General features: G+C 39.7%; 1 protein-coding gene across 3 annotated transcripts in view; it reads left to right on the plus strand.

The window, feature by feature from the left end:
* Window positions 1-16,685, plus strand: part of LOC133452740 (laminin subunit alpha-3-like) — a 75,399-nt gene that overhangs the window by 2,240 nt on the left and 56,474 nt on the right. For all 3 annotated transcript variants that reach the window (XM_061732341.1, XM_061732339.1, XM_061732340.1), the window contains exons 3-5: window positions 10,913-11,030; window positions 15,809-15,927; window positions 16,003-16,173. In XM_061732341.1, coding sequence (XP_061588325.1) covers window positions 10,913-11,030; window positions 15,809-15,927; window positions 16,003-16,173 — 408 coding nt within the window. The remainder of the gene's footprint in view (window positions 1-10,912; window positions 11,031-15,808; window positions 15,928-16,002; window positions 16,174-16,685) is intronic.

A 16,685-nucleotide genomic window follows, 5' to 3' on the forward strand; every position in this document is an offset into this window, starting at 1 on the left:
AATCATGAGCAAAGAAATGTGATATTTTGATATGTTCGGCATTGATATAGTGTGAAATTGGAAGCTCATTAACTACCGAGTCTGAATAGTGAGAAAAGTATGTCCAGTGTTTCAATTATGAAAACATCTAAGTACATCATGATCACTGTTTGAGGTAGTGGTGTTTTCCTTTGTCACCTTCCAGTGATGAAATGAGGGTTTCATTTAAGCCTCTGAGGATTTTAGTGCTCTTTTAAAATTCCCATGAGTTTTGTGAGACAGTTCAATACCTGTGACATGTTTGACTGTTCCTCGAGGAACCTTGTAGATTCTTTTGAAACCCACAGAATAAATGATGTGTTTAATGAGATATGGGGGCCAGAGCGAGCTGAATGGCTGCTTTGGTTTCTTTCATGGCCGACGCAGGTGGCTGTTCAACTGGTGTCTGTATAGCTCCAAGTAGATCTATTAGATAATGGCACAGTCAATGTTTATCTTAAAATGCTGAGGTTCAAAGAAAGGGGTTCCTTTTCTCTTTTTTTCCCCCCCTTTTTCTCTTTATTGACAGAGCGGTTTCCGGTCTCGCTGTTTCAAAGTAGATTGTTTGAAGCATGGTCTGCTTAGTTTAAAGCCCAACTAATCTGATCAAAATTGAACTCAGTAGTTTGTCAGACAGATTTACACCAGCACACTAACAGATATCATGGGCCCAACTTCGTATGACTTCCCATGCCTGTTAAGTCAGAAGTTTTTCTTATACTTTAATATACATCATCATTTCATTTCAAACCTATCACACTTTTGACCATTTGACACAGTTTGTGTAGGAAAATTAAAGTTTTTTTTCAATATTGCGTTATGGAATTGAATTAATCTTTGCATTTGGGAAAAATAGTCGTATTTTATGTTTTTATTTCCCTGTGGCCCCTCATGATAAGCACAATAATGTGGTACTTTCTTTACTGGACAAGCATGATTTTTCTGTTTTTTGGTGAAAAAGATAATTGATATCCACAGAGCAAGAGATATTTAAAATATACAATGTTTTCTGAGAGTACTGCTCATACTATAATGAAAAAAGGCAAATCAAAAGCACTCCATGACGACATCATGTCAAGAACACCTCTGCAGCAGCCAGGGGTGTGGATTGATCATGCTGTGGGGTTTGGGCGATGCAGCCTGTAGCAAACAAAACATAAAACCCAAGCTATATAAATGATAAAATAGAATAAAAGAATCTCATTCTTTTTTAACAATATAATAAGTTGCAGAGGATTTTAACCTTTTTTCTGGACAAAAAATCAAGAATATTTAATCTTTGTTTTGTTATTCTGAAAAAAGTTAAAACATTAACGGAAAGAAGTAACTGATTGAAGTATGTAAGAAGTGTGCATCCATTCCTCTCAGAAATAACCTTCAAAGACATTATGACCAGGACTGCCCTGGTCACCTCTTCTTCTCATGACACGATTACTGCAGTGCTTTCGGCTCAGAATCTTTTTTCACAAGCTCCATGCCTTAGACAGGCCAATGCGAGCAGATGAGTGGTTCCATGTTTGTGCGACTTCTTGACTTCTGAACCATGACCTGAGTCAAATCCTTCCTTCAGTCAGGACATGACCTCTGAGGTCTTAACTTGGCTCCTGTTTGACTGTTGAAGATGGTGTTTGGCATAAATGGCTAAAGAGTTTTTGGGCCAGAATTAATTGATTTTGCTGCAAGTAGATTGTTTGTGTTTGCCTAGATTATATCTTCATAACTTTTAAAAAATAGATCAATATACAAGATCAGCACATTTAATCCTCACAATTGCCATGGCCTCTATGGAAAGACTAGATTTGGTACTGAAATATTTAGTTTCAGCTTCAGATTTTTCTTTTGATCATTTTTTAATTATGAACATCAATGAAAGACTCATCCATTGGAATGTTTATGTATTTCATATTGAGATATTGACTCCATCCCTAAGCTTTCCTAAATAGTGATCAATGGAAAGGCCCGTAGCTTTGATTTTAGGTTTAACAAAATCACTAGTATTTTTTTTGGCATTGGGAACATTTTAATCATGTATGTGTATGTTTTTTTTTTCTTTTTTATGTTGTCTATACACACTGATAGCTCAAAAGTTGGTGAAACATTTTAAGACCTCATAAATTCATGACATGAGTATGAAAATACTTGCTACTTTTCCTAGAACTTTTGCCCTTGTTAATCTATTTACAGAACGTAGTAAGTAATCCATTGCTCTGTTAAACATTTACACCACTGATCAGAGTGCCAGTCACTCCTTTTTCTTTTTTCTTTTCTTTCTTCTAGGGATTGTATTTTTGGAGACGTGACCACATGTGCTTATCTGCCTGAGTGAGCACAAAGTAGACCATGTGAGGCAAACATACCAGGGCTTACTGCTGTCTGCCTCCTATTTGAGGAGTTCACACTGCGTCCCATTGGTTGTGAGGCAAATAATCTATAGAGAAGAGTATTGCCTTGAATTAGTTTTGATTAGGTGCTGATTGATAAAAGGTACCATCATGGTTAAAAGATAGAGCAGGACAAAGCTGTAGATTTTTCTGCACCTACATTTGACTGTGGGTGTCAGGTGTGTAATGAATGGAGACTTGTGGCAATTTCATGACTTTAAAATGTTGTCTCTACACCGAAGAACACCATGTGGTCTATCTGATTTAGATTTTTGCATCATGGTTATAGCACGTGCCTTTAACTTTAGGAGATTTTAGTAACTGCAAAATCCATTGCTTGACTTTATAATGAATTTTGAAAAGCGTGCACTGGTCCATGGTAGCCCAGTGACTTTGAATCGGCTCACAATTCTGCAATCAACAAAAGACAAAGCCTTCATGAACTAATTTTTTAGAGAAATTCCCCAGGAACCTAATCCTTTCTCTCAGGGGTCCTAGCAAAGTTGGTTTGAATGTTTTATTTGCAGCCGTCGCCCCCTTTTGTGTTGGACTCCTTCAAGGCGGTATTGTGTGAAACCCTTTCTGTGCACCAAGACTCTCACAAAGGTCTGGTTCTCTTAAAGCCTTGTTGAAAGTGACCTGGCCCTCTCTTTTCATTGGGTGGATGGACAGAAATAGGAAGGTGGTGTAATCGGCGGTGAGAAAGGGCTTAAACCGAAAACACAAACAGACACATAAATCATGACTGAAAACATCACATCTTCCTTATTAGTGAGGCATGTCACATCTGTCTTTCTGTGCAGGCATTATGATACATGCATGGATGATCTGGCACAGGCTTATGAGTGCATTGCTTTCTCCTCAAGCTTGCAGTAAGCGGTTTTCAAATAAGTATGGCCTGTAATCCTAACTGAGGTGTTACGTGATTTTCATGTATTAACAGCTTGTAAAAAAACGTAGAAACTATAAACTGTTGTTGACAATCTCCCCTTTAGTTGATAGGCCCTATGTGCTTTTGCATGACAGCTTGTAGGTACATTAGGGATGCCACCCGTCCCGTAAAATACGGAATTGTCCTTTATTTGAGAAAAAAATGTTGCGTCCCGTATTGAACTAATACGGGACGCGATTTGTCCCGTATTTTCATTAATTTTTACACCATATTCTAGTTGAATTATTGAAATAAATTAACTTTTACACCATATTCTAGTTGAGTTATTGAAATAAATTAACTTTTACACCATATTCTAGTTGAATTATTGAAATAAATTAACTTTTACACCATATTCTAGTTGAATTATTGAAATAAGTTAACTTTTACACCATATTCTAGTTGAATTATTGAAATAAATTAACTTTTACACCATATTCTAGTTGAATTATTGAAATAAATTAACTTTTACACCATATTCTTCACCTGTAGCTATATTATACATCTGGGCTGATGTGGACATACGTAGCATAGGAGGCTATTTCAGTTGCTATATGGTTTTCTGTCTCTACAGTCATGAAAGTTCAATGCTATTAAATCACTTTAAACTTTAAATCAAAGCATTTTGTTTTTCATATAAAATAAACACATTTTTATTCAGTTTAGAAGTTTTAGGGCTTTTTTTTGGCTCCTGCGCTGCTGAAATCAGGGCGTCCCTTATTTCTATTTCTGAAAGGTGGCACCCCTAAGGTACATAGCCACTGGCTCGGTCTGATATCAGAGATTAGATTGGGTTTTAGGCATACTGCTGCAGTGACGATGGAGATGATGTCAGTGGCTGTGTTTAGCCAGGCTGCCTGAGGCGCCAGGCCATCCCAGCAGATATTTAATGCTCCACCAACAGCCACCATGTGCTAGTTAGCATTAGCAGCCTGGCTCACATTTGACTGTTGGACTGCAGCTGCACCTAAATCTGGACCTGCGGTTTGGAAAAGCTTGCAGCGTTTAATGTGGGATCTTTTCACCTTTTCATGGCCTTTGTCATCAATCTGGACATGCTAATGCTTATCGCTGGTCACAGGTTTGCTGACGCAGGCATTGATGCAATGGGAATTGTGAAGAGAGCAGCAGTTTTCCTAGACCTACTTGTCTAGAATAGTCTCCTCTTCTGCATGCTGCCAGCTCAGGTCACTGGAAGAGATCAAGGGAAATACTGCACCTTTAAAAGAACCTGCAAAATTAAAAAAAAGTCTTGTCATAAGTTTGTTTTAGTTTTGCATCTTTAAAGTTTGTAAGTGTTATGTGTTGGTTAACAAATAGAAAATGTTAAATGGAATGATTAATATTCTTACACAAATGTTATAACTTACATCATCCTTCAGATTGAATGCAAACAGTGTTTGATGCAGAAGTGGAAGTTCTTGAGCAGTTGCAGCTTGGCTCTTACTACGAGAAGACTAAATTAGACGAAACCTCCATGTTCTTCATGTCATCTTGTCACACTTAGCCAACTGTTTTGTATAACCGTATGAACTAATTCTGTCATGGAGACAGAAAAAAATACATCAGAGAACCCCCTTACCTCTCCTTTGTTCCACCTGTCGCAGGCAGACAAACAGTTGTACATTGCATTGTTACAAGTAGGACAACTGCTCCAACCCCCTCTGTGCTGCAGCTGTGTTCTGTCTGCACGGCTATTGTTAGAAGTTGACATAATTTCACTTTAAATTGTAGTGATTTTATGCAAAAAAACAAAACGACAACAAAAAAAAAAAACAGCAAAAAACACCTGAGAGCCAGTTACAGTAGGTCAACTGGAAACAGCGGAGTAACACGACGGATGTGGAATCTTTTAAAAAAAGGTCTGGAAGAGTTCGCCATTGAGCAAAACTGTTTAGGCCACAAATCCATTTTGTTTCTCACATTTTCTGAGTCTCCAGAGGAATATCTGTACACAAGGGTACAATATTGAAAACTTTTTTTAATGCCATTGGTTCACCAATTGACTTTATGTTAAGTGGCTCAGAAATACTAATGCAAACCACTGCCAGTTCTTTGTTGCAGTAACAACTGCATAGTAAAACGTTCAAAGAAGAACCATATCCACAGGAAAAAGAGGGTTTGGACCAGTGGTTGTTTTCAGCACACACTTTCAAAGAAAACATGTGACAGCATTTGAGCAAGGCCATGTCAAATAACAATTTGGCAACAACATTTTTTTTTGCTATTTTATATATCTGAAGTAGCATTTTATCATTTATTTTTAGCCACGCATTCATGCTGTTCAATAGTGTATTATTGTTGTGAAATCTCAGTCTTAATGAAGATATCTATGGTATCTTTGTTGTAAGTGTTATGACTATGGTGGTATCTGAGGCCCTGCAAATCTTTGTTACAAACCAGATCTATGCTCAAAAACAAACAATAGAAGGGTCATTTTTAGCTCTTGGACTTTTCATCATCGTATAAAACAAGCAAGTACACACAGGTCAGTTGTGGGGATAAACAGTCTCACTTAATTTCTAATAACACATATTTTACAGTTCCTCAGTAACGTAACACAATAAAAAAAAAAAATATATATATATGTGTGTGTATACATATATACCAGTATATAAAATATTATTTTTCAATCCTTCAAATTATTAAAAGTAGAGGTGATCCTGTTGAATATGTTCCTATTCCAGCTTTTACAAAATATGTTCCTGGCATTAAAATCCCATTTGGTATATATGAAAAAAATCACAAAGTTTGTACATTTGATAAGTTGTTTATATACAATTTTAGTTCAACTTTAGTAAAGGATTAGCTACAAGTGGACCATTGCAGTCAGTTTTTCTTGTACTTTTTGCACAGTTTTCTGACTTGTTTGAATCGAGGCATTAGTTAAGTGCCATGTATGTAGCTCTCATCTTCATTCAGCAGCACACAGCATCTACTTTTAGAGCAGCATAGTAACATTTCAATACCAAATACATGCCAAAGAACTTTTTAACCTTTTCCAGCGGAATTCATTTGATTTACTTCAAATAAATGATAACTGAAGAACTCCACATTGCTGGCATGGCTAAACCATAAAGCAAAGTAATTGGTAAATGGTCAAGCAGTGAAAAAAGAACCTGCTGAACAACTCTGTTAACTAATGGGCAAGAACATGTGAAATCAGAGGGTCAGATTCATGGTGCTGCAGTTCATACTTCAGGGTGTGCATTTATCACGTTTGACCAGTCACATACACCAACTGGGCTAACTGTCACGGGTCAGTAATCTGTACAATAAAGAGTTGATGATTCACAAACAACACACAGTGCTGGCCATGACACACTCAGTGTTAGCAGATAATGTGTGCGCTTTTCAAAATTCATTCAAAGATCTCTGGACAAATGGAGAAAGAAAAGGACTAATGTTGATGTGGTACTGTTTAAATGGTGTTTAGTCTTCAGGGAAATGGTTGGCTTTCTAGCAGGGATGTGTTAATTAGAAGGTTATAGCAGATCTGGTTACTTTATATCTTGTATTTGTCAGAAAGGGCATCAAGGTCAGGAATTTAAGAAGGGTGTCGAAAGGCGCAGAGGGTAGCTGTCACACAGTCTATGCTTGCCACAGCTCAGCCCTGACCTTTTTGACAACCACCCACAGCTTCTCAGGCTAAATCTCCTTGTTTGACACTCTTGTCTGAAGAGGACAGGCAGAGGGTGGCTCTGCTCAAATGTTTTTTAAGTCTATTAACCTTAAGCTTGTCAGCGTGTTTAATGTCTCTTACGCCACTGGAATCTTCTGCTCATGTACATGGCATGCAGTTGTGATATTTCATGCACTTTTCTAAACAATGCAAAGGTGCTGGACTTATTTCAAGTGAGTGTGTTTAACTTGGCGTGGCAGAGCTGGTGAGACTGCAGAGCCATGCCAGGACGAGGCTCCTTCCTCCAACATTACACCGTCTGTCCTTTCTTTCTGGAGGAATCTTCTTTCCAAGCTGGAAACGAGTCAATATTATATAACACAGGATTTGTTGTCAATACAATGTTTTAAATTGAGTAAGACATGTGATGATAATTCTTTCCATCAATTATAGACATCATGAAGGAAGAAGTGGCTAAATGCACTTACACTGAATACTGTAACCCAAAAGAAGCAGCCCTGCGTGTATCAGATTTGGACTGCATAGTGTTGTAAAATCATTATACACCGTTGCCCATGAGAGTGCAATTTTATTTTTCCCTGCTGATTTTTAATCTTAGACTTAACGAACAACAGGCGTCAGGTATGTGTCTTGTATGTTTACATGGTGACTGCGCTGGGATTAGCTAGCGATGCTGGCAACGTACCGCTTGAGCAGCTGATTGTATTGATGATGGGTGGATTCATGGGTGTTGTGCCTCTGCGGTACTCTAGATTGCAAAAGCATATTTGGCAGACTACCTTAATTTCGTCATTGCTCAATTTGATTTAAAGTTACTGCCACGCAGCGGTGTTCTTCTGTGTGTTGACTTCCTTTTTGCAGCCAAAGTGAAATGAAGCATTGCTATTGGTGACGTTCATGGCCACCAGCGTGACAGCACGGTCTGCTTGTGGCCTAGCAGAGATTGTATCATATTATAATTTCCACATTTAATGTTGCAAAAAAGGTTAAAATATCCCAAACCCCAATTCCAAAAAATATTGGGAGGCTGTAAAACATAATGCAAGAATTTGCAATGATCTACATCACTCACCACAGAGCAGTTTTCCATGTTGCCTCAGCCCATTTTAAATGAGCTTTGGCCCGGAGAAGATGGCAACATTACTGGATGGTGCTCATATATGGCATCCTCTTTGCTTGATAGAGCCATAAGCTGCATTTGAGGGTTGCATGGGGAACTGAGTTTGCAGACAGCGCTGAATTGGTCCTGAGAACATGCAGTGATTTCCACTGGAGAATCAACGCGGTGCCACCTGAGGCACCTGAGATTCTCCTTTGATTTGTGCCAGTTACTTTTCCTGTCTTTTGTTTTCCCAGTTTCAAGTTTTTTTAAATGTGCTACTGCCATCAAATTTAAAAAGAGCTACAATATTCTCCAGTAAATGGCAAAATGTTTCAGTTTCAACATTTTAAATGTTGTTTATGTTCATTTGGGAATTAAATATGGGTTCAAGACATTTGCAAATCATTCTTTCTTTTATTTACGTTTTACACAGTATTCCAACTTCTTTGGGACTGAGGTTGTGTTTGGCAGTTTGGCTGTTTGCAAAAGCCAAAAAAACTAAACGAAAACAAAAAAACAAAACCAAACAAAAAACAAATAAATCTTGAATATCAGGATATAAAAAATTAAACAAAACAAACCAATATCCAGATATATGAATTTGTGTCCAGCCAAGTACAGTTTTCCAAGAAATTAAGAACATCTCTACAGGTTTCTAGCGCTGAGGTTCACTTTATGTTTGAGCATCGATCCATTTGAAGATGAGTTCCCATCGAATATTCCTGTAATGACATAAAAGTCTCATTTACTGGCAGCAGTGCAAAGCTACCAACCTTTTTTACTATTTTGCTACTACACAATTGCTCATCTTGGAAAAAAAGATGTGTGGAAACGCTTGTGGCTGAAAGACGCACACTGTCCTCAGTTAACTAGTGAAGCAGAATTAAGTAAACTGATTCACGACCTCTAGCTAACCCCCCAAACCCCTAACGGTAATATTTTTGTTGTATAATAAATATTATCGAGGATCTATTTTAGTAATCTCCTTCATGACAATTAGTAGCAGAGGAGATTTTCACTGCTGTACGTTGCCATCGGTGACAGGTTCCTGAAAGCATCAGCAAGCTCTCTTTCGGGGGCAATAGGATGGAAGGGGAATGTGGCGCTATGTTTGGAATTGGAGATGGGTCTGCATGCCAGCCAGCACGTCTCTTGACCCCCCCCTCCGACCCTTTTTACCCTCTTCCCGTCTCACCCACTTCTACCCCCTCCTTCTTAATGTCATCATAGCTCGTGTGAACCAAACTTCCTTTTGGTCCTCAGTAAGAATCAGCAAACTGATAGTTGGCAGCTCTTTGCTTCTATTATTAGATGACAGCCTACTTCTTGTTTGCACTACTCATGTTTTTTTTTTCTGGGTTTTTTTCTGCTTGTGCATCCTGTTGCTAGTGAATGGAAGTGTTCCCTGATTAATCTTATGACGCACCCCGTTCAAAGTTTACAGTTGGAAATGGGTCTTTACGTTTTTTTTTTCAATTTATTTCCACTCCGGTTGTTTTCTTTAGTGGTAACGCTGATTAAAGGACAGCTAAGTTTAAGACTTTTCTTTATTTGCAACCTGATGATTTTGTTGCTACTTCTTAAGGTTTGTCAACAGTCTGCAGATAATAAGGCCAGACAGTTTCCCTATTGACCTCTTGAACTCTCTCACAATCCATCAACGAAATAGCAGCTTGAATTTGAGACTTTCAGTTCTCTCTGTTGGGGGAGGAATAATCCACAAGCAAGGATCCTTTCGGGTGCAATGGTTCCACGTCAGGATTGCTGCTCCAGTTCACTTAGCTTTGATATGTTAACACAACGCCTTACCTTATTCAAGGAGGGAATGAAGCCTGAATATTTCAAATGCCCGCTGGGCTTTGTTTCAAGGTGCTGAGGGATGCTGGACGAGTGTGGGCCTGCCTTCATCCTCGCTCAAAAGACACAGCCTGTAGAAATGTCTGCTATTAAGACGGAGTGCAATATTTTTGCTACACTTGTACATTTATCAGTTCAGTCCTGAAGGCAAGTACTGTAGGCTTAGAAGTTATCCTCCCAGTACTGTTATTGAACTATGTCAAATGTTATTTACTGAGTTTGTTTGCCAGAATTGACTTGAACTGTGTTTCAGCCTGGCAAAACATAACAAGGGTGTAGTCAGTTATAGGTGAAGCTTTTTATGGGCAGCACAGGTGCTGTGTAAATGTCTATGTCACAGGGTTTAAATTCCAAGTTTTGTCCAATGCATGGCATATCAATCAATACGGGCTTTCATTCTGACAAACCACCTTTTGTGTTGTACAATGCTCAATCAAGCTGAAATCACTCGCTTTCAGGGTTTTGATAAAGAAGTGCAGAGGAAATGGACTCCCTCCAGAATCAGGGGTCTGACAGAAACAGTCATTGACATCATTTCCTGCGCTTGTATTTTCTCTGTATTCTGATGGATGGCAAAGATAAAAACCACGGAGAATAGGAAGGGATCATGTGGGCTTAGCTGATTTCTTTTCAGTAACCTGGCTGCACCTGCAGCAGTTGTAGGGACTCCACGTTTACAGATGCTGAATGTACCGTGGCGCGTAGCCAAACTCCGCCGAAGTCATGTCACAATAACAAATGAAGCTCAAAACAGGAAACTGATTTAAGTCCAAGCCATTAAATCTGTGGCAAATGCAACAACCATGCTGATGTTGTGCCTCGGCATTCACAAAAAAGGAAATAGGAACACCGTCAGGGCCCCATGCTGAGCGTTTCTCAATAGGCTCGGTAGAGCACAGGAAACTACAACATTTTGCCAAAATCCGTTCAGAGCACTGACTGCCTTTTGTTTCGCCTGCTCTTTGTGTTCTGGTTTTCAGCTCTTCCATGTAGCGTATGTCCTCATCAAGTTTGCTAATTCACCTCGTCCTGACCTGTGGGTGCTGGAGCGCTCCGTAGACAATGGGAGGACGTTCACCCCCTGGCAATACTTTGCAAGTAAGTTCACTTGTTTCTGTGTTTTGGTATGTTTGACTTTTTGTTTTATTCACAAAGATTAAAAATGTCCTTCTCCTCCCTGTCTCAAATCTTCAAACAATGACAAAATTATCCGTTTCAGCTGCAGGATATTAAAGCTAAAGTTGTTTACAAATGTGCAGTAAATAACCAGTCTTGAAATTTTCAGCACTTAACGCTAGCTTTTTATTTGCTTGCAACATTTCCTCGTAAACACAGTCACTTATCTTCATTTTAGTTTTGTTAAAATAGTAGTTTGTTAAGCTTTTGATGGCACCTGTTTCGTTTTGGAATAAGAAAACCTTGATTTTCAGGTGTAGGTATGAAATAAGAGTGATAACTCATTATTTTCTCTAAGAACAGGACATAGTATGTAAGTACATGTAATTATTATACTTGGCAGACTGTATTATTATGATTCTCATTTCTCTTATTCTCATGATTCAGTTTAAAATAGTTTGTCAATTCAAAACTCAGTTTAAGAGATTTAGTTTCTCAATCTATTCCAGTCTAGTGTATAAGTAAAACAGCAGGAATAAGCTTGAAATCAGAGTAGAGTTTCATAATTGCATCCAAGCTGATAGAGGGTTTATTCTTGAAAACTTTACAGTGATCATCGGCGAAATAAGAGGTAATTTCTTGCCAGAACCACCACAAATGTTTCGTTTGTCTTAGCTTCAAGCTTCCAAAAAAAGAAAAGAAAACAAAAACATGTTTTCCTATCTCTCTCTTTCTTGATGGTTTGACTTTTTATAGTTTCATTGAAGTTGGAGCTTGTAATTCACCATGAGTGATAGCGTATATTCAGATATTGAGTTTCCAAGGAGATGTAATGTTATGTTAGTACAAGTATAAATGCAGATGATGTGTCTGTGACATCATGAGACACAGAGTGCAAATAAACAAATCACTGTCATAACTGAAGTCATCTAAGATTTTGCCAAATATAATAAAGGCTAGCAGCCACTTAAAAGTCACTGTAATGAAAGATCATCACGCAGACTCAGACGCTCAAGAGGAGCGCACGTGCAAATCGCATCCTTGTAGAGTGTCAGTTGCGAGGTGGCCAAAATAGCTTTCCATAAAGTGGTGAGCGGACATTAAATAGCTTTTTGAGTTATGGACTTGGATGCACGCCGTCTCTTTTTAGCAGATCTCTGGCTGTAGGTATTGATGAGGAGGGAGAGAAGTGCTGCAATAAGGAACATAAGGGTGGTCAATGATGTCCTAAAACAAAGACAGGAGCAGGGTATTATCAGGAATAATTCAGGAGCAGTTTTAACAGTCTGCTGGGGAGAGACGCACAGAGACTCACAAAACTGTGCATGACTCTAGTAATCAGCTGGTGGAGCAAAATGGATCATTTTACTGTGAAAATAGGAGAAAAAAAATATTCTGCTGATTTTCAAAAAGGCCCACATCTGTTAGCAGCACTGATGTCTTGATGAAGTGCAACTTTACTGGTTTTGAAATTGGGTTTTGGAGAGGCAGCTGCTCTTTTTTCTTATTAGAACTTAGTTCTGGACTATCATGGCGCAAAGTGCACCCAAATTCCCATCCTCACTGAAGACTGAGCTGATATCCTATTGATTATATATTTATTTATTTATTTATGCCTCTCCGTTTTTAATCAATCTGATTCCACAAGGTAATGCTCGTTTAAAAAACAACTAACCTGCATCCTGGTTTCATCAATGTCAAAACCTAATTATTAATGAAGCATGAAGAGACAATCAATGTGGTAAGTTTGCTAAACAGAAAAAAAAAAAAATTATTTTGCTCACTTGTCTGTTTTACTGAGATGCCCTTGCAGCAACTCAGAATGGTACCCAGTAGTTTGTCCGGCCCTCATGTGCTCGTACGCATGTCTGATGTCAGGATATGTTCCCAGTGACATGACAGATGGTGTTTCGGGATGTTTTTGTCCCCACCCACATCTGGACCAGGGCATGAGCTAGACAGTCCGAGGTGCAGCCTGGCGGCGTTGGCAGGACAGAAACATAATGTACCAGTGGTGCTCTGTTGGATTTAGGTCAGTTGAGTGTGGAGGCCAGTCAGAGTCGAGAGCATATTCTCACCACGTGAGGCCAGCCCTCGTGCACCAGGACACCACCACCTGATGGCAGTCAAGGTGTCGTCATCTGTGCGTGTAAAGATCTGCAAATCCCACCAATGATCAGTTTCTGATTATTTTCTCAGAGACATTCAAACTGATAGTCTGCTGGGAGTCATTTTGTAAGTTGCTGGCATTACTCATCTTGTTCCTCCTTGCACAAAGGAGCAGACACTGGTTCTGCTGACAGGTTAACCCTCACAGCGCACTGGTAGTGTCTTTCTGCCCCTTATGGCGCTTTGACGATTAAGAGCCTTTACAGCCCTGTCCAGCTCCGCTAGAGTAACTGCCCGTCCCCTGGGATCTCCTCCATGCTCATGAGACTGTGCTGGGAGACACAGTAAACCTCCCGGCAATGACATGTATCGATGTGCCATCCTGGAGGAGTTGGGCTGCGTCCCAATACTCCCCCTCGCCCTCATTTTCTTCACTAACCCTAACTTTTGCGCGTTCCCGTGAAGGTAGTGATGTCCCAATTCCTCTTTTCACCTAGGGGGAGGGGGCATAACGAGGGCTAGGGGCTGAGAATAGCCCCTTCAAATCGAGGGATTTCAGATGCTGACTTGGCGAGCGAGGGGGTATGAAAATTTCCCAGAATGCTTTTCGTCGTCATTTGCGGACTGAATAAAAAAAAAAAACATGGTGGACATTTCTTTTTTTTTTGGGGAATAAAATCAATATTTTGAGTTAGTTTCTGCATAAAAATGCATTTTGATTACATTTCTCGGCGCAAACCAATATTTTACTTTCATAATATTCACTCAGTGAATGTACATAATCCCTTTTTTGTCCGTTGTTCGCTAAGATCGCGCCGGAATATGGTTACGTAACCTACGTAAGCGACGCCGTAGGTTACGTACCCTACGCCATAGGCTGCGTCTATTTAACGCGGACCTAAACTCCGGAGCCGGCAGACAGAAATCTCTAAATTTCGGAGCAAATTTCTTAACAGGCGTAGCTACAACTGTTAGATTTCATCTATTAAACCAACATCTTCCTAAATGATTTATTTCAGCCAGCGTAATTCTCAACAGAGCTGCGTCCCAGGAGAGAGTTTCTCTCCCGGGGCGACGCAGCAGCTTGACCCGGCGGACACGTCTGTTTTCGGGCTGTGAGCTGAGGCTGCTCCCCGGGGGCGGCGGCTCTTCTCATCTCCGAAAACATCGGGTCAAATTTCTTAACAGGCATTATTTGGATAAACTGAGCCCAGGTTGCGGATCTTAAGGTTACCTTTATACCTGAAAAAATATTAAAATAAAGTGCCATATTAACAGCGCTACAGCTGAAATTAAAACAGCTTTGGCTCTCTGCTTCCTGATCAGGTTAGGGATGGAAACGAGGGGGAGTAGGAGAAATGGGACAGGCACCTGGGCCAAGTGCCCTAGATCTCAAGTGCCCTAAAATCTCCCCCTTCTTTTTTAGGGGTTAGGGAAGAAAAGAAGGGCGAGTGGAGAAAAGTAGGGGGAGTATTGAGATTGGGCCTTAGACTGCTGTGTAACCTGTGTAGGGTCCAGGTACTGCCAGGTCCCCCTCTAGTGCACATGTTGTTAATTTCACTAAGACCAAAGCAGCTGAAACTGATCAACAACCTTCTACTAAACTGATCAATACCCAGCTTAATTAACTTGATGCTATACTCTGATCAAATAGTGTAGAGCCCCCCCCCAAGAAATAGGAAACTTTTTCTTATTCTTTCACGCTTATCGCAGAAACAAGAAGTCAGCTGTTTCTGATATGAGTAAAGCCGTCCATTCAGACGGTATTTACTGTATATTAATAGAGCTCTTGACTAAAAGACAGAAGCAGGGGAGTTATTTTTTTATTCTTTATAGGCTTTCTTGCCCTAACAAGTTTAAACTAATTGCAGTGAAAACAACCTCTCCTGCAGAGGGATGAAGGTGTTTCCTGCTGCATGTCTAATCTCTGCACACTCATTAACTTGCTTAAGAAAAGACGTGTGTTTGTGTGTGTGGTCCAGGCTTTACTTCTGTTATGGTGACCTAAACCTGGTCACACAGTCACATTAATGCACCTTTTCTACTAAGTAAAAAATGTCAGGATCAAAGGTTATTTTTCTAGTGGGATTTGTTTGTGGTTGCGATGGTGGTGACATTCAGCAAAGCTGAACCCTAATTACTCGGCCTGAAGTCTCCTGAACAAATATGTCTTGACATTTGTTGTTAACCTTTCTGTGTTATGATGTCTTGTATCTGGGAGGTGCCGATTTATATTTACTTAATCCGAGTTTCAGTTAATCTGATTTATGATCTAATGTGACTTAAGCAAATTCATTGTTATGATTTATTGCCTGTTGTGAAAACAATATTACAGCTAGATATGAGTATTCCTATAATTCTCACCCCCTCTAAAACATTTTAATTATGATTTACATCATGCATGCTGCAAGGAATTGAACATTTTTAAATCCAAATGATTAATTTGAAGATCTGGTAAGCCCCCTCTCCTTTCTGGGTTTTATTTGGCACCAGTTTTGTGACCGAGTTGAATTAACACTATTGCTGTGTCTGTTGACATAGTTGAGATTAAATTTAAAATATCTCAATCATTTTAATGTCATATGAATAGACTCAAATGAAAAATAAGAACAGGTTGAGTACAGGTTGTGTTGTTATTTTTCTTTTTGCAGATTCAAAACGTGAATGCATAGAACAGTTTGGAAAGGAGCCGAGTGTTCGTGTATCCGAAGATGATGACCAACTCTGCACCACAGAACAGTCTCGGATCATCCCTCTAGAGAATGGAGAGGTAAAACATCAGCTAGTCAGACAACTAAACCAAAGAATGATACAATTGTTTTTAAATGAATTCTGTTTTGTCCAGATTGTGGTGTCTCTCATCAATGGCCGGCCCGGGGCCAAAAACTTCACCTACTCATCATTACTGCAAGACTTCACAAAGGCTACTGACATCCGGCTGCGGTTCCTCCGCACCAACACACTATTCGGCCACCTCATCTCCAAGGCCCAGAGAGACCCCACTGTCACGCGCAGGGTGAGACACAAACTGTACCACCTTGCTATAAGGTGTCCTGCTGACCCACTGTGTTGTACCTTCTTCGTGCCAGTTTCCTTTCCTGCTGACACAGTCACACTGCTTTGCTCACACCTTCATCTTTCTGGAGACTTGGTGTCAGATTTGTCTGTAGGGACTGATCTGGAGAGCTCCTGCAGCCTGCAGATGAGTGATATTATATACTGTATTTATAAAGGAAACAGTGCTACACTAGAGATGCTTCCTACAATCCAGTTTCTGCAGAACAATCAGAAGTATGTTTTAAAATACATCTCTCAAAGACATGATAGCAGACCTTTTTTCATCTGAAGCATGGAGAATAAATCAGTGCTACCGTTGTCTCATCTGTTTTTTGACTCAGCCCATAAAACCTGTAGCTCACAGGTCATGGTTTAAGTTTGTCATATGACTCACCTTTGCCTCAATAAGAGCCAGGCATTTCTCCTGGTGTGGTTGATTTTTTCTAATAACACAGCTGTTACTTTGACATT

This window comes from Cololabis saira, chromosome 10 (assembly GCF_033807715.1).
Source record: "Cololabis saira isolate AMF1-May2022 chromosome 10, fColSai1.1, whole genome shotgun sequence".
Taxonomy (NCBI): Eukaryota; Metazoa; Chordata; class Actinopteri; order Beloniformes; family Belonidae; genus Cololabis; species Cololabis saira.